The 18,573-nt window shown below is 35.3% G+C and overlaps 1 protein-coding gene across 7 annotated transcripts in view; it reads right to left on the bottom strand.

Annotated features, from left to right (window-relative positions):
* Positions 1-531: 531 nt before the first annotated feature.
* The window catches only part of COP1 (COP1 E3 ubiquitin ligase), a 264,253-nt gene continuing 246,211 nt past the window's right edge, over positions 532-18,573 (bottom strand). For all 7 annotated transcript variants that reach the window (XM_031658336.1, XM_003893610.5, XM_009194948.4 and 4 more), the window contains 2 exons: positions 2,897-2,941; positions 532-879 (listed from right to left, as the gene is read on the bottom strand). In XM_031658336.1, the coding sequence (XP_031514196.1) occupies positions 862-879; positions 2,897-2,941 (63 nt within the window). In that variant the 3' untranslated portion in view covers positions 532-861. The remainder of the gene's footprint in view (positions 880-2,896; positions 2,942-18,573) is intronic.

Raw genomic sequence — 18,573 nt, 5'->3', positions numbered from 1 at the left:
CATATGACCTGCAAAACCTAAAATATATCTGGCCCTTTAGAGAAAAAGTTTGCTGACTCCTGCTCCAAGACATTACTCAGCCTAGGATGGTACTAAAAGCAATGGACTAGTTGGTTTGGTATACATTTAGGGCTTATGGTATGTTTATGTAACATTTCAAAGGCAAAGACAGAGCTAGCTGTCAGAGACTAACATTCTCTTTCTGTTTAAATGTGGTCTCAACAGGTCAAAATTTTAGATCCTTAGCCAGATTCAGAGAGACTGGACAACACGGTACTTGCTGATGATATAAATCTGGTCAGAGAATGAAGAAAGAATTTTATAAAGTAATCTTTCTATCAACTGTAAACAGTAAATTCACTGACAGAAATCTATGTACTTTATATTTTGTTTACATTGATATGCGTAATTCCCAAAGAGGTTGGGAAGTATGAACTTTACAAATTATTCACTGTTACATTATAGTTCACATATGCTACTTCTTAAAAAGAATTATCTCTTGCTGCATTTGACAGGAACTTTCCAAGCTCAGCCGTGGCTCAATAAACTTTTATTATTTTTTTGTTATTTATTTTTATTCAAAAGAATTTGTTTCCCTATCACAAAAATTAGATAACCACACCACCAAGAGCAGCAATGTCCATGGAGTTACATTGATGGTGGAGAGTTGGCTGGGTAGTCCCAATGTCCCAAAGGTCATAAAGGAGGGAAAAGAAAAAAAGAAAAAAATATTCAAAACAAATCCAAAACCCATGATGACTTAGGGGAGAGACATCACATGACATTTTCTGTTTCTTCTCTCATTGTCAGCTGCAGATGTATTTCAGCAGGATCAAGTACAATTTGACTTGAGTTAACCCTTCATACCAATTCTAGCACCTAATTGGGGGGAAAAAAGGATCCATTTAATAAAATCATTTAAGATACAAAAGGAATTTAATGACTCTACTATATTTACCAATAGAGAAGCAAATTTAAAAAACGTTTCCCAACTGGGAAAATGTCAAAGAATTTGAATGGATTGGACATTAATCCTTTCTGACCTGCAGCTTAACAGCTAAATGAACTCTTTCAGATTAGCTATCTCCACAGTTAACTTGGGAGCCTTCAAGGTAAACTACATAAAACACGTGGAGAAATAAACTGGCTAATGCATAGCACAAATATAACATTTTTGGAATATATGTTAGAATCTTTCCACATTCTTATGAAAGTGTTAAGTATCCTTGTTTAGGGTTTTAATCTGTTTTCTTCTTCCATCAATAAACACTATTTATAATGATCAAGGTATACAGGACCTGAAGTCTTGCCCTTTCCTGCTGCTTCATCCATTTCTAGCCAATCATCTAGTGTGTCCAGATCCTTTGTATTTTTAGAATTAAAGTAGTATATTGTCATAAAAAGTCAGCTGTGATACTGCTAAAACTAAGAGGAAGCAAATGGCTAAGAAAGATCATAGAACAGGAGGATAGTTATGAGACACTGTCAAAAAGAATTACATTAGATGGAAACTACAACGCTCACTAAGTAGCAAATATTTAAACGTGCAATCTTTCCCCTGCTGCTCGGCTAAGGCTTGACAAATATATGTGCTTCCATAATGCTTTTGTCTTTATATTAGGTAACTAGGCTACTTAACATAAGAGGTCAATGATGCTGAACAAAATCTTAGATTTGTCAGTGGGATCCTATGAGAACCTATGTAGTTTTGAGCTCTTGCAGATATGTTGGCAATCCCAATTGGTGCAAAGGATAAACCTGTTGAAGAGTAAGGTGTACCTTTTCAATTCATGCCTTGACATGAGAGTAAGAGAGAGACTGAGAGACTATAGAAAGCCACTTAAATCGGATATTCCAAGACCTTCTACCATCTTGCTTGAGGCTTCCAGAACATAACAAACACTGATCAGTTAACAAACCTTGTTTTCATTTAAGCTGTTAGTGGTTCTCTAAAGAGGCTTTTCAAATAGAGAAACTGGCTGCCTAAAAAAGGAGACTACCATGTAAATTAGTGCAGTTCTTTTGAGTTAAGTTTGCTCATCTCACCTCTGTAGAATAATGTTTAGGCTAGGATTTGCTGCCTTGGCTGATGGGTCATTCTCCATTTATGATGAGTCTAAGGAAGCTATGGCAAAATTAATGCTAAGTGGCAGGAGAAACACACACGTTTTGTTCAAAAAAGTTTAATATTTCTACCAAATAAGCAGAGAATATGTGGAAAAAACAGGTACTCAACCAAAATGGTGTTTTGTTTAGAAAGTTCACTGCTTATCTCAGGATTTATTTATCCAGTGTATCATGTACAAGTGCTATATATGCATCAGTCAATTTTCTTTCTTTTTGTTTTATGGCTAGGCTTCCTTGAATCACATCTATCAATTTTCAACTGAACACTAAAATAACTTTTCCCCCCCTTTGACAACTGAGGGAAAAGCCTACTTTTTAGGGAACAGAAGAAAGAGAACCATGAGGAAGAGAATAAAATAAGACTAACATATGTTTAAATCTGGTGATGTGTAAGCATCTTCTGCTATATCTTGCATCTCCTGCTATGTTTTGGGTTCTGTCTACTGAAAGCCCTGTGGGATAGTTGTACTGGCATAACAGAAGCTAAACTGTGCTTAGCCCGCAGTGAATGTTCACTAGTCTTTATCTGTTTTTCAAACTGACCATCTATTAATCCATCTAGCATCCATACAACTTCAACAAGCACTATCATCTTCTCCACAGATGCAAGCTACCTATTCTTTTTCCTTAAATCAAGCCATTTGCCAGGAGACAGAGACCCATGATTTGGGATGATCGCTAAGACTCAGTACAATGGTATATTTCCATAATCCTGTTTCAGTCTAAAAATGGTCCTGAGTTTAAAATGGAGATACAGTAAATAGCTTACCTTAATTGTACCCTGACTGTTAGCAGCAATCAGCACATTGGACTCCTAGAAAAGAATAAGAGCTTTTAAAGTATAGAGAAGGATTTCCTGGAAAGCAATCCAAGAGATAATTTCCTCTTCATCCTTCTTTCTTCACTTCCTAAGACAACTGAATCTAATATGAAGATACAATTTTTTTTTTTTTTTTTGAGATGGAGCCTTGCTCTGTCACCCAGGCTGGAGTGCAATGGCATGATCTCAGCTCACCACAACCTCCACCTCTCGGGTTCAAGTGATTCTCCTGCCTCCGCCTCCTGAGTAGCTGGGATTACAGGCATGCGCTACCAGCCTGGGTAATTTTTGTATTTTTAGTAGAGATGGGGGTTTCTCCATGTCAGTCAGGCTGGTCTCAAACTCCCAACCTCAAGTGATCTGCCCACCTAGGCCTCCGAAAGTGCTGGGATTACAGGAGTGAGTCACCATGCCCAGCCGAAGAAAAAATTTTAACATGTTTTTAACTACATTTTAAACTTAAGACCCCATATTTTGAGGAGTAAGTTTTGATTAAAAGAATAAAAAGTTAGAAGCAGAGTAGGACATTTTTGAATGTAAACAAAAATAAAAGGGAAAAAGATTGTCAATGGAAGAAAAGCCAAAAGAAACAAAAGACTGAAATAGAATGAAAAAAAGAGTAAGTTGAGAAAAACAAAGTGAATAATTGCTTCCCCAGAACACTTCTTCTTAATTCATTTTCTCTCATAAAATACCAGTAATTGATGTAAAACTTGCCAACATCCTTGGCACAAATCTCTATGGATGGACATTTGGTATTAGGAAAACAAGAAAATGTGAATATTCATTTGGGAAAAAGGGCTATCTTTCTTTTTAATTAGTCTATCATTCAGCACATGCATTTTTAATAAACTTGGTGATTACTTGAAGGAGAATATATGTGTTGAAGTATTTTTCTACTCTAAGCCAAGGAAAAAACATTTATCTGGAAATCAGGAAGGGTGGGAAAAAAAATGGACATGACTGACTTTACTAGAGAGAATCTCAGAAAGTAGGAAGAGTGGAGACATGCCTCCTGTAGGAAACTGGGCATCTAATAGGGCTCTGGAACATTGACGTGTTGGAGTCTTTTGCTTTCCATGGTAGGCAGCTAAGAGGAGGTAAACAGACTTAAACTTCCATAGAGGTCAGGCCAGGTGGCAGAGAGAAAAATGAAGTCCAAATAACAGCTATGAGAAACAGATAAAGTGGTCTAACTTGAATGAAGGATATGATCTACCTAAATATCCTTCAGGCTTCCTGACAAAGCAATACTAAGAAGAAAGAAAACTCTTGGCTTGTATGTTAGAAAAGTTACTTTAGCTAAGCTGAGTTAAACTTTAGTTTCTTTGACATATGCAAGTTGTGCTTTACAAACTCATATATTTCCATTTTTAAAATTTCCCTTTCATTTCTAATAAAGCCGCTCTTCAAAAATGTGCATCATGTTACTAATAGCATACAAGAAAATAATAATGTCCTCCACTACTGCAGAATTTTTAATGGAATCAGAATACTCCTTGGAATTAGTCAGTAGCATCAAAGATTATAGGTTTATCAAGAAGAAATAAAGACATATGGGCATGGGAATTGTTGATCTTTTCCTAGCTGAGGATTTTCCTTAAATCAGCAGCACATGTTCTTAAAAATTGTAACATGGGGGCCGGGCATGGTGACTCGTGCCTGTAACCCCAGCACTTCAGGAGGCAGAGGTGGGCAGACCACGAGGTCAGAAAGAAGATTGAGACCATCCTGACTAATATGGTGAAACCCCATCTCTACTAAAATACAAAAAACTAGCTGGGCGTGGTGACATGTGCCTGTAATCCCAGCTAGGCAGGAGGCTGAGGCAGGGGAATTGCTTGAACCCAGGAGGTGGAGGTTGCAGTGAGCTGAGATTGCATCACTGCACTCCAGCCTGGCGATAGAGCAAGGCTCTGTCTCAAAAGAAAAAAAAAAAAAAGGAACATGGGTAATACAATACTCACTATTAGAATTAATTTAAACATAAACTTTGGAATATTATGGGCTATTTCTGGGACTTGATGTATACAGAATCAACACTTCCATATTCAGGGTGGGGAGTTGGAGTGAGGGGAAAGGAAGATAAATTTGGGATTTATTTACTCTTTTAGTGACTTGAATGTAGAAAGTGGTTGGAGTAGGTTTTGGATATCCTTTAGGAACATAATAACTTACCCTGAGTTGGTCAAGAGACAGCATTTCTATGTTGGCCTCAGAAAACAGCAGAAAGAGGCACTGTGTGGTGCAATATGGATTTCTTTCTAGCAAGAATTTTAAACAAGTTGTATGGTATCAGAACTGCCACTGGTGACCCAGAAATAATTCTCCTGTAAACATCATCCAGAAAAGCAGTTGAAAATCTCACTGATCAACCTAGTTGCCATTCAAGGAGGGGAAAGACTGTGGTCTGCAAGAAAGCGACTGCCAAGAGCCACCACCACTAAATGCTGCAGCCATCATGAACTGCTCCCTCTGCTATGAGAACAAGTAATGACAAGACAACGAAAAATTTAAAGCCGAAAGCTCCATCTCTTTCTGCCATTTTGGGTCTAGTCACCTTTTAATATAGAGAAGGAATGCAGAGAGACCTGGTGAAGATGAGGATTCACTTGGGGATAAGCAGGGAGTCTACTTCTGGCAGTTATAGGGATTATAAATTACATAATTAAAACTTCTGACTTCTGACGGGAGGAAAACTAGGAAAAGTATAGTATATTATCTTACAGTATGGAAAATCAGGCCCAATACAAATAAGATAATCTAGTTGGATTACCACACAAGAGGAGTTTAAAATATGTACAATTACCACTCTAAACCCAAGAAGGAAGACATCTGATAACTATCCAACATGAATAAACACTGTCTTATTGTTAACCTCAGGATTACTATGGCATTAATATATGATGTCATATTAGATGCTATCCAAGGGTTAACTCTTAACACTATTTCCTGCAGAAACAGATAGTACTTTATGTGTTTAAAAAAAAAAAAGTCAACATATGAATTGAATGCCAGTTTGAATGGTCTTTTAGGACTAAAATTTAATGAAAGAAAAATAATGGCTTCATATCTCAATACATCCCCTCTCCCCAAAGGCAATATGATTACAAAAAAGTTATTTAGAATTAAACTATCAGATAGCTAGATATTGGCTTAAATTTTTTTTTTTTTGCATGCAACAGAAAAATAAAACCAGGTATTTTATTTCTAGCATAGAGATCTGGAAGTGGTACATACAAGGTTATTAATGTAAGTTTTTAATGATTCTTGATTGCATTTTGGATGACTGGTAATTCCTAGTTGTAGCTGTGGTCTGTTAGAGCCTAGTATAAATAAGTTCTACCTCAACAGGTAACTTTTAACTTGCTAAATAAAATAAGAGTGCCAGTTAGTAATTCTTATTATTTTCTCCCTCTTTTTTTGGAAACCAGCAGTTTTACTGCAGAACTCTCCTCAAGGCTAAGCTAATAAAATATCCAATATTTTTTCTGACTATGAAGAGACTAAGAAAAGACAACAGAAAAATTAGCAAGTCTTTTATAAAGACAGGAGACATATAAACATGCACCAACTTGCTTAAGTCAGTGATACTACACTAACTTATACCAAAACAAAACTGCATTTTTAGTAGCACATGTAGGCTACTGAAGAACACTTGCATCTACTAAAATAGTTTTCTCTTTACTGGCTTGCTTAAAAAGGGTCATTATAGACGATACATTAAAATTCTGCATGGCGCTGTGGGTCACGCCTGTAATCCCAGCACTTTGGGAGGCCAAGGCAGGCGGATCACCTGAGGTCGGGAGTTTGAGACCTGCCTGACCAACATGGTGAAACCCTGTCTCTACTAAAAATACAAAAACATTAGCCAAGCATGGTTGCTCATGCCTGTAATCCTACTTGGGAGGCTGAGGCAGGAGAATCGCTTGAACTCAGGAGGTAGAGGTTATGGTGAGCCAAGATGGCGCCACTGCACTACAGCCCGGCCAACAAGAGCAAAACTCCATCTCAAAAAAAATAAAAAATAAAAATAAAATCCTGACAAGTTGAGAAATTAACAGTTATTCATTTAGTTAGCAATTGGTAGATTTATTCATAGAGATAGATGTAACTGATTTTAAATGTAAATTAATTTTAGTATAGGTATATGTATATACAATGTATTTAAATATAAGATACACGAATATATAAAAAGAAAACACTTCCATTTTTGGCTATAACACAGTAAACAGACTAAATTTGTTTTCCTACCATATACAACTAGAAAACTGAAAAAAATATGTAAGATACCAACTGGACCACAGGCAGTACAGGACAGTGATCTTTGAGAGAAGAGAAACAAATGAAGTGAGTCCTATAATCACCTGGGCTTTCTACTGAGAGGCAATTTCTGGACCACAAATCAGGTAAGGGGATCGACATAACAACAACAGAGACAAGTGAAGAATAAAACATCAAAAAATTTGGTAACACCCCCAAAATTACAACTGAAGCAGAGAGGAAAAAAGCATGAGGGGAAAAAGAGATTGGCATCTTAATGACCTATTGGACAACGTTCAACCTAGGAAATGTATAATTGGAGTCCCAAAGAAGGAGGAGAAAAAATACACAAAAACACAAAACTAAAAATGTTTCAAATCTGTAAACTATAGACCCACAAATTTAAGAAGCTTAACAATTTCTAGGCAGAAAGAAGCACAACACCACATCAAGGCACATCACAGTTACACTGCTGAAGACAAGAAACAGAGAAAATCTGTAGAACTGTCAGAGAAACAAAGACACATTACATAAAGAGAAAGATCACTATTTCTCATCAGCAAGAATACAAACCAGAAGACAAGAGGATAGCATCTTTAAGATGATAAACAAGAGGCCAGGTGCAGTGTCTCAGTGTCTCATGCCTGTAATCTCAACGGTTTGGGAGGCCGAGGCGGGGCAGAACCCCTGAGGTCAGGAGTTCCAGAGCAGCCTGGCCAACATGGTGAAAACCCATCTCTACTAAAAATACAAAAATTAGCTGGGCGTGGTGGTAGGTGCCTGTAATCCCATAATCCTAGCTACTCGGGAGGCTGAGGCAGGAGAATCACTTGAACCTGGGAGGCGGAGGTTGCAGTGAGCCAAGATCACGCCATTGCATTCCATCCTGGGCGATGAGAGCGAGACTTTGTCTCAAAAAAAAAAAAAAATTATAAACAAGAAAGCCATCCATTGAGAGATACACAAAATTAAAGTCAAAATAAAGACATTTTCAGATAAAATAAAGCTGAGATAATTTTTCACAAACAAACCTTCTCTGTAAGAAATTGTTAAAGGAAGTTCTTCAGGCTGAAGGAATATTATATTACATGAAAACTCTGATCTAAAAAAGGGATAAAGGCGGGCATGGTGGCTCACGCCTGCAATGTCAGCACTTTAGGAGGCCGACGCAGAAGGACCATCTGAGCTCAGGAGTTTGAGACCAGTCTGGGCAACACAGTGAGACCTTGTTGCTACTAAAAATAAAAATAAAAAAAACATTAACCAGGCATGGTGATGCATGCATGCCTCTAGTCCCAGTTACTCGGGAGGCTGAAGGGGGAGGATCTCTTGAGCCCAGGAGTTTGAGGCTACAGCGAGCTATGATTGCACCACTATACTCTAGCTTGGGAAACAAAGCAAGACTCTGTCTCAATAAATAAATAAATAAATAAATAAATAAATAAATAAGGGATGAATATTGTGAGAAATGGTGACTAGGTAAATATAAAAGATATTTGATTTCTTGTTTTTAAGTTTCTTTAAAAGATAATTTCCTATTTTAAGGAAAAATAATAACAGTGCTTTAAGGTGATTATAACACAAATACAAGTAAATATACATGACAACAAAAGCACAAATAATAAAAGGGGAAAATAGAAGTAAAATGTTGTAAGATTCTTCCATTATAAAGTGGTATGATATAATCTGAAGACAGACTGTAAAAAGTTAGACATATTATAAACTTCAGAGAAACCATTAAAAAATACAAGAAACAGTATATACCTAATAAGCTAGTAAAGGAGATAAAATATTATAAAAATACTCAAAAAAAAAAAAAGGAAATGAGGAACATAAGAACTTAGAGAAGACAAAAAATATGACAGACATAAAACCAACTATTGATAATTAAGTATAAGTGGTCTAAATATTATAATTAAAAGGCAGAGATTATAAGATTGGATAAAACAGCAAGATTCAACTCTACGCTGTTCATAAGAAATACACTTTAGGCTGGGCGCGGTGACTCATGCCTGTAAATTCCAGCACTTTGGGAGGCTGAGGTGGGAGGATTGCTTGAGACTAGGGGTTTGAGATCAGCTTGGGCAACAAAGTGAGACCCCGTCTTAAAAAAATAAAAAAAAGGAAACACTTTAAACATAAGAATACAGATAAGATACACCATGCAAATATTAATCATTAGAAAGCTGGAATGGCTATATCAGAAAAAGCAGACTTCAGGACAAGAAATTTGACCAGAGATGAAGACAAGTATTTCATAAATAAGGGTCAATTTATATATAAAAAATCCTATATATATATATATGTAAAACAAAGCCCCAAACTGACAAAACTAAATAGAATAAATGTACTCATGTTTGGAACTTTTAACAGTCACCTTTCAATAATTCAAAGACTAAGTAGACAGAAAATCATTAACTATACAAAACACTTAAACAACAGCATAAAAACCAAACTGAACTAACTGACATTTACGGAAAGTTTTACTTAAATAACAGAATACACATTTCAAATGCATGCGTACTATGGGTGCAGCACAGCAACATGGCACAAGTATACATATGTAACAAACCTGCACGTTATGCACATGTACCCTAGAACTTAAAGTATAATAATAATAATTAAAAAAAAAGAATTTACTTCAAACACTGGAAAGTAATAAATTAAAATAAATAAATTAAAAACAAACAAACAAACAAAACAAATGCACGCGTACTAGTCCCCAAGAAAGATGTGTCAGACCATAAAATAAATCACAGTAAATTTAAAGGGCTAAAATCATACAAGTATGTTTTCTGAAGAAACAGAACTAAAGTAGAAAACAATAACAAAAAGAAATTTGGAAAAATCCACAAGTATTTGCAAATTTAAAAATATACTCTCAAATAACCCAGGGATGGAAATGAGAAACCATTTTGAACTAAAAGATAATAAAAATGCAACACATCAAAATTTGTGTAATGCACCTAAAACAGTGCCTAGAAAATTACAGCTTCCAGTACTTATTAGTAAAGCAGGAAGGTTGAACATTAATGATATAGTAACTTGCACCTTAAGCAGCTAGGAAAAGAGCAAGTTACACATGACATAAGTACAAGAATGATAGTCATGAAGAGCAGAAATCAAAATAAAACCAGACAAAGATAAAAAAAAGTATTAAAATGGAAAGCTAATTCATTGAAAAATATCAATAAAATTGATAAGCCTTAACAAAAAGAAAATGTAAGTTAACAATATCAGTAATAAATTAGGGGATATCACTAGATATTCTACAAATATTAAAAGAATGATCAGAAAATAAACATTATGAACAATTGTATGTCAATAAAACTGACAGGTAATGAAATGAACAAATTCTATGAGAGATACAAATTCCCAATTATGACAGAGAAAAAAAAAGTTGTTAAAACTGAAGACTAAAGAACATTTCCAAACTCAGCTTGCAAATCAAACAAAACCAGAGGAAGACATTATAAAAACAAATAAAATTACCAACTACTTTTATAAACAGATGTAAAAAACCTTAACAAAATACAAGTAAAGATAATTCAGTCATATACAAAAAGAATAATGCATCACGTCTAAATGGAATTCATTCAGATATTAAAATTGGTTTTCAACATTAAAAAAATATATATAATTCACTATGTAAAGAGAATAGAAGAGGCCAGGTAGGGTGGCTCATGCCTGTGATAGCACTCTGGGAAGCTGAGGCAGTTGGATTGCTTGAGTCCAGGAGTGTAAGACCAGCCTGGGCAATATGGCAAAACCCTCTCTATCAAAAACAAAAAATTAGCCGGGTGCGGTGGCGTGCACCTGTAGTCCTAGCTACCCAGCAGGCTGAGGTGGGAGAATCACCTGAGCCTGGGAAGTGAAGGCTGCAGTGAGCTGTGATTGTGTCACTATACTCTCGCCTGAGTGACAGGAATGAGACCCTGACTCAAAAAACAACAACAACAACAACAACAACAAAAAAAAACAACAAAAAAAAGAAAAAAAGAAAGAAAAATAATGGAATCACAACACAGAAAATGCACTTGATAACATTCATCATCCCTTCAGCAAACTAAGAACAGAAAGGAACTTCTTCAAGGTGATAAGGAACACCTATGAAAAACTTCCAACTAACATCATAATTAGTGGTGAAATACTGAACTCTTTCTCTTTCAGATTGGGAACAAGGTGAACATGCTTTCTCTCACCATTTCTATTCAACACTGTATTAGAGGTACAACCCAGTGCGACAGTAAAGAAAAGGAAAAAGCATATAGATCTGAAAAAAGAAAATTGTCTTTATTTGCAAGAGATAATGGCCTATGCGGAAAATCCTAATGTATCTTAAAAATAAGCTACCAGAATAAATAAATAGTCTTCAGCAAGACTGTCAGACATAAAGTTAATTATACCAAAATCAGTTTACTTCCATAAACTAACAATAGATAAGCAAATAGGATTTAAAAAATACCATTTATAGTACCATAAAAGGCATGAATCATTTAGAGACAAATCATATACACATACACATACACGCACATATACACACAGCCTACACACTAAAAATTACCAAATAACGCTGGGAGATATTAAAGAATACCTAAATAAATTGACAATTATACCATGTTCATAGACCAGAGACTCAATATTGCTACAATGCCAATTCTTCTTACATTATCTATAGGCTCAATGCAATTCCAATTAAAATCATACAAACTTTTCTAGTAGAAACTGGCAAAGTGATTTAAAAATTTAAATGAAAAAGCAAAGACATTATAATAAAATAATTTTGAAAAAAAATCAAACTGGGGACTTACACAACATGATTTGAAGCGCTACTATTAATAAAAGCATTACGAATCAATACAGTGTGGTGTTATTAGGCTAGACATATAAATCAAAGGAACAGAAAAGAAATTCCAGAAACAGATTCATCCATAATCAATTGAATTTCAAAACAACTTGGCAAGTGAAAAAAAAAAAAATAGAGTAATTTTTACAAATGCTGTTGAAGCAACTGCAGGTATGCGAAACAACCATATGTATGCTAAATCAACTGTATATATGGAAAAAATGAACTTCAATCCTTCTATCATACCATTCCAAAATTTAATTCTAAATAGATCTAAGACATAAATGTAAAAGCTGAAACAATAAAACTTCAAGAAAAAAAATCAGAGAAAATCTTTGCGTTGGCAATTATTCCTTAGGATGCAAAAAATATGTATCATAAAAGAAAAAATACCCTGATAAATTGGACTTCATCAAAAAATTTAAAATACCATCCACACTTACTAGAACAACTAAATCTTTTTCTTAGAGTGACAATATCAAGTTCTGGCAAAAATATGTAACAAATGGAATGATTTTAGGGTGCTGGCAGGAGTGTAAAATATAGTCATGCACTGCATAATGACATTTTGGTCAACGATGGGTCACATATATGATGGTGGTCCAATAAGATTACTGTATTATACTTCCTAATCATTAATTTAGATTGTACTCCTTCTGCTTATTAACAAAAAAAGTTACTGTAAAATAGGCTGAGGCAGGTCCTTCAGGAGATATTCCAGAAGAAGGCATTGTTACCATAGGAGATGACAGCTCTATGTGTGTTATTGTCCCTGAAGACATTCCAATGGGACAAGATGCATAAGACAGTGATGCTGATGACCTTAACAAAAAAATGTTTAAAAAGTAAAAATAAATAAATACATTTAAAAATGGAAGAAAGCTTACAGAATAAGGAAAAATCTGTACAGCTGTACAATGTGTTTGTGTTTTAAGCTAAAAGTTATTACAAAAGAGTCAAAAAGTGAAAAAAGTTAAAATTATAAAGTAAAAAGTTACAATAAGCTATGGTTAATTTAGTACTGAAGAAAGAAAAAATTTTAAAATAAATTAGTGTAGCTTAAGTATACAATGTGGATAAAGTCTACAGTAATGTACAGTAATGAACAATAATGTCTGGGCCTTCACATTCACTCACCGCTCACTCCCTGACTCACCCAGAGCAGCTTCTACTCCGCCAAGCTCCATTTATGGTAATGCCCTAGGCAGGGGTACCATATTTTACCTTTTATATTGTATTTTTACTGTAGCTTTTCTGTGTTTAGATACACAAACCCCACTGTGTTACAACTGCCTACACTATTCAGTGTAGTAACATGCTGTACAAATTTGTAGCCTAGGAGCAACAGGCTATACCACATAGCTAAGGTATGTAGTAGGCTATACCATCCAGGTGTGGGTAAGTACACTCTATGATGTCTGTGCAATGATGAAATCAAATCACCTAATGGCATTTCTCAAAATGTATCCCCACTGTTAAGTGACAAATGAATGTAATACAACAACTTCGGAAAAAGGTTTGACAGTTTCTTATAAGTTTAAACTCACACCTAGTCTATAATCTCCTAATTTCACTCCTAGGTATTTATCCAAAAGAAATGATGGTATACAGCCACATAAACATTTATGAATGTTTACAGCAGCTTTATTAAAAATAGTTCAAAACTGGAAACAAGTGCAATATTAACGATTGCTGAATAGACAGAAAATTTGTTGCATAGCTATAAAATGGATTACCAATAAGAAGGAACTACAGATACAGGCAATAACACAAGCATTTCAAAATATCATGCTAAATTAAAGGAGCCAGGCACAAACAATTACATACTGTATCATTCCTGTTATATGAAATTCTAGAATAAGCAAAACTTAACTTATGATGACATAAAGTGGATCATCAGTAGCTTGTAGTAGAGACGGGGAGGGGACTGATTACAAAGTGACATAAGAAAACTTTTTGGGTAATGAAAATGTTGTTACATCTGAATTAAGGTAGTAATACTGATGTGGTATATTTGTAAAAATTCACTGAATACTCTTAAAATGTATGTAGTTTATATTTATGTAAATTATATCTCAATAATATCAATTTTAAAAAGCTGGGAACAAACACACAAGAACAAATACGTATTTTATAAGTTAACTTTAAATCCAATATTGGTCTTTAACAATTAAAAGTCATTATCCATGATTTAAATATTTTCTGATTTCCCAACACAATATATAAACCCCTTACCACTACCATATTTAGGAGATCTCTGTAACCATTAAGTATAATACCAAAGCCATTTCAGCTATGAAGCTAAATATTTTTCCCCAGAATAAAGCACTGAATTATCAAACAGAAAGGTAAAGATTTTTGTCATTCCTCTCTCCCCGTTCAATATAAAGATGGTTTTATACATAAGTCTTGTTATTTACTACGATAAACATTTCCACCTTACATTTCTCCTCCTTTTATCAACCAGAAGAGATAACTATTAAACAAAATCAGAATATAATCCTTCTTTAAAATTTCTTTCTCCGAATGTTAAGCATTATGTTAAATTAATGACTTCCCTCAGAATGAGAATAAATAACTTTATAGAAAAAAGAAACTGAAAAGATTTTATGCTAATAAATTTTAACATTTAAGCCAACTGGAAAAATTTCTACAAAAACCTACCCAACTAATCAAGAAGAAATGGAAAGCAAGAATCATCCTACCGGCATTAAATTCATAATCAACAGTCAAAAATATTTCTACCTCAGGCTTACATGACTTCATCTACAAGTTCAGCCAAATATTCAAGAAAGAAGTAATTCCATATTACACACATCTTTCCACATCAAAGGAGGAAAGAACTCCTTAATTTGCTTTATGAAGTTAATATAACCATGAAATCAAAACCTGACATGGACAATGCAAAAAAGGGAAAGATTACAGGCCAATGTTATTCAGAAAGACAAATGAAAAAATCCTAAACAAAATAGTCGCAAGTTGATTTTAACAATATATAAGGAGAATAAATCTTGACCAAGTTGGGCTTATTCCAGCAAATGTAAGGTTGGTTTAATATTAGGTTAAAAAAAAAAACAATTAATTTCACCTACTAGATCAATATTTGAAAGAAAAGTATTACATCATGTTAAATAGGTACAAAAACCAGTAATATACTTTAGCATTCATTTATGGTAAGAACTCTCAGCACACTGAGAACTGAGGGAAACTTCTTTGTAAGGGTATGTATCTACAAAACGCTTAACAGCAGACATACTTAATGATAACATATTTAAAAGCTTTCCCTTTGGTGAGAAATGAGTCAAGGATGCCAGATACCCATTACTTTACATTAGATATTCTGGCCATCAAAATAAGGCAAATGAATAAAAGATATAAAGGTATAAGTACTGGAAAAGCAGACATTAAACTTAATTTGTGGATGAATTAATTGTGTGCATAAAAAATCCAAGGAATGTAGAAACGAATAATTAAAATTAATATGAGAGTTTAGCAAGATGGTTGGATTAAAAATGGTGATAATAAATAACGGATTCCTGAAGGACTACCTAGACACCTTTCTCTTACTTAGAAAAATACATTTATTGGTTAACTTGAATAGGTAATATACAGATGTGGTAAAAATTCAAACAGTACAAAAGAGTAGGGGAAAACTGAGTGTCTCTCATCTCCCTAGGGAGTCAACTACTATCAGGTGTGAAATCTTTCTAGGTAAATTACCATCATTAATGTAAACCTGAATTGTGTAATAGATCAAATACATCTTCAGGGCTTTCCCAAAATGTAGAGTCAAAAGTTTTCTATTTGGTGGTTATATCCTCCCTTTATTTTGTTTTGTGTTTCAGGTTTAACAAACAACCCTACTTCCAACTTGAGACTCCATTCTGTTTTAAGTGGCAAGCCAAATTTGATATTCAATTCTACGCCTCTTCATCACCTAAGAGAAGTCTGTAGGCTTCTCTTACAGAAAAAACAATTTTACAGAGGTTTCTATATTCATGGACATGCCAGTAACTGGTTTTCAGGAGGAAATGGACCAGAATTATATAAGACAATCTGTATTCCAAAAATCAAATGAACATGTGGACGAAACATAAATGCTACATAGACAGCTAGACAGAGTGGCAGAGTAGATTAAACATCTTTGGAGTCTGAAAGATTTCAATTCAAAGCTCTAACGCTTCTAAACTTGTCATTACGGGCACGTTACTTGACCTGTCTGAATCTCAGTCTCCTTAATTACAAAACAATGCTAATAAAACTGAGCTAACAAAACCGTTGTTACGATCAAACAGACATATACATAAGGGCCTGGCATAAAGTATGCATCTTATAAGTGATCTTTAAGTGAGGGAAATTGCTTCTGGCTTAGTTGTTCAAGGCAGGCAAGCAAAGGAGCCCAAAATGAACAAAGGGGCAAGAAGCAAAACAGAAGACTATTATGGAGGCTAAAAGAAGAGTTTAAGAAAGAGAAGCAAGCCTAAATTGTCAAAAATCATGAGAAAATGAAAAGACTGTTTAGTAATAATATGCTATTGGATTTGGACATTACATGGTACTGGTAACATCAAAAGCAACTCCACCAAATGGTCAAGTTTGCATTATAAAGGGCCTTTACAAGTCCCTGGCTAACACAGCCTTTAGAAACTGGCTTTGACAGAAGCTTCTCCACAAAGCTACTCCTGATGTTAAAGGTAACAGTGTGATGGGTAATTTTAGATTTCAGCTTGACTGGATAAACGGATACTTAGAGAGCTGGCAGAGCACTACTTCTGGGTAAGTCTGAGAGGGTGTTTCCAGAAGAGACTGGTGTGTGAGCTGGCTGACAGAGTGGGGAAGTTCAGCCCTCAATGTGGATAGGCACCATCCAATCAGCTGTGGGCCTGGATAGGACAAAAAGGGAGCAGAAAGGTGAATTTGCTCTCTCTCCTGGAGCTGGGACACTCTTCTCCTGGCCTCGGCCATCAGAAGTCCAGATTCTCCGGCTTTTGGACTCTGGGACTTGCTTCAAGGGGCCCTCAAATTCTCAAGTCTTTAGCCTTAGATTCTGCCATGCTACTGGCCTCCCTGGCATATCATGGGACTTCTCACTCTCCATAATCATGTGAGCTAATATCCCAAATAAAAACCCTCTCATAGATCTAACTATACATGTACTATTACTTCTGTCCCTTTGGAGAACCCTGACTAAGACATAAAGAAATGCTCCGATTGATTCACAGAGAGAGTAACTTTCAATCACCACAGTCGTTTCATTATACAATAGAGACTTTGGCATGAAGTTCATTAATTTCATGCCATCTTATTAATCCATCATTATCCGTCCATTAGGGTAGATATCACATGCCAGATAATTTGCTGGGTCCTGGAGTTTCATGATGTCTGATCTTGAGACCATAGGCCAACAGCGGAAATGGACTTTTAACAGAAAGAAATAGGCTGGGTGTGGTGGCTCATGCCTGTAATCCCAGCACTTTGGGAGGCTGAGGCGGGAAGATCACGCGAGACTGGGAGGTCAAGGTTGCAATGGGCCTCGATTGGGCCACTGCATTCCAGCCTGCGTAACAGAGTGAGACCCTGTCTCAAAAAAAAAAAATTATAGAGTTCAAAGGGGCAACTGAGGAAGTAAAAGAGAGTGATCCTTTACCTGGAAAAGATAAGAAAGGCTTCATAGATTAGGTCACAAATGGAACAAAGGAAGAATAAAACTTGAAATTTCACAGGAGAAAAGATGGATATGTTAGGCAAAGGGACATGGTCATACACATGGAATAAATTTGAAAAAAATGGTTTTGGAATGCTGACAAATTGTGTGGAGAAAGCAGCTTGTGTATTAGTTAATGAGATGAAAATATGAGGCAGGGTAAGCATGTAAACTGTAGCACATAAGATTCATTTATCTGTGAATTTTACTTATGGATAACAGAAGTCAGTGACTGTCTTTAAGAAAAAAACAGATAGGAGTAGTTTTTCTTTGGTGTTGTAGATCAGAATATGCCATCCCAAAATATGTTACTCTGGTGGAAAGATTATTTTGAGTTCAAGGCAACTGAGGAGAGCTTTCTGCTCTCCTCCTATCTGCCTGAAAACAGATAATAAATTCCTCTTGTGAAAGAGAGGAATTCCCCGTACCCCAGTTACTTCCCATACCAGGAAAGGGATAACAACCTTATTATTATTACCAAAGATGAGATGGTACTGAGAAAGAATCTGCACAAACAAATCTTACTAACTAGCCCTTATCTACCATTAGTTTCTAATATATTAATATTTGCCTTTCTATTGTTCATCATTCCTAGAAGCTCAAAGTCCCTTTCCTTTGTCTTGTTGCTTCCCTTTAAATTTGTCTTCTTGTCTAAATGGTGTAAAACCCTCCAAACCAACCCTTTTCATTGGGGGTTTTCTTTCTATGACACATCCCCCACTATTCCAACCCACCCCTGGTGGCTGATTCATGCAAAACTTTGAATATTCAATAAATTTGTATGCCTTTTTTCCTGTTAATCCATCAGTTGTC

The sequence above is a fragment of the Papio anubis genome, chromosome 1 (assembly GCF_008728515.1).
Source record: "Papio anubis isolate 15944 chromosome 1, Panubis1.0, whole genome shotgun sequence".
Taxonomy (NCBI): domain Eukaryota; kingdom Metazoa; phylum Chordata; class Mammalia; order Primates; family Cercopithecidae; genus Papio; species Papio anubis.
The sequence above is the reverse complement of the archived record's forward strand: the minus strand, read 5'-3'. Positions and strand labels throughout refer to the sequence as shown.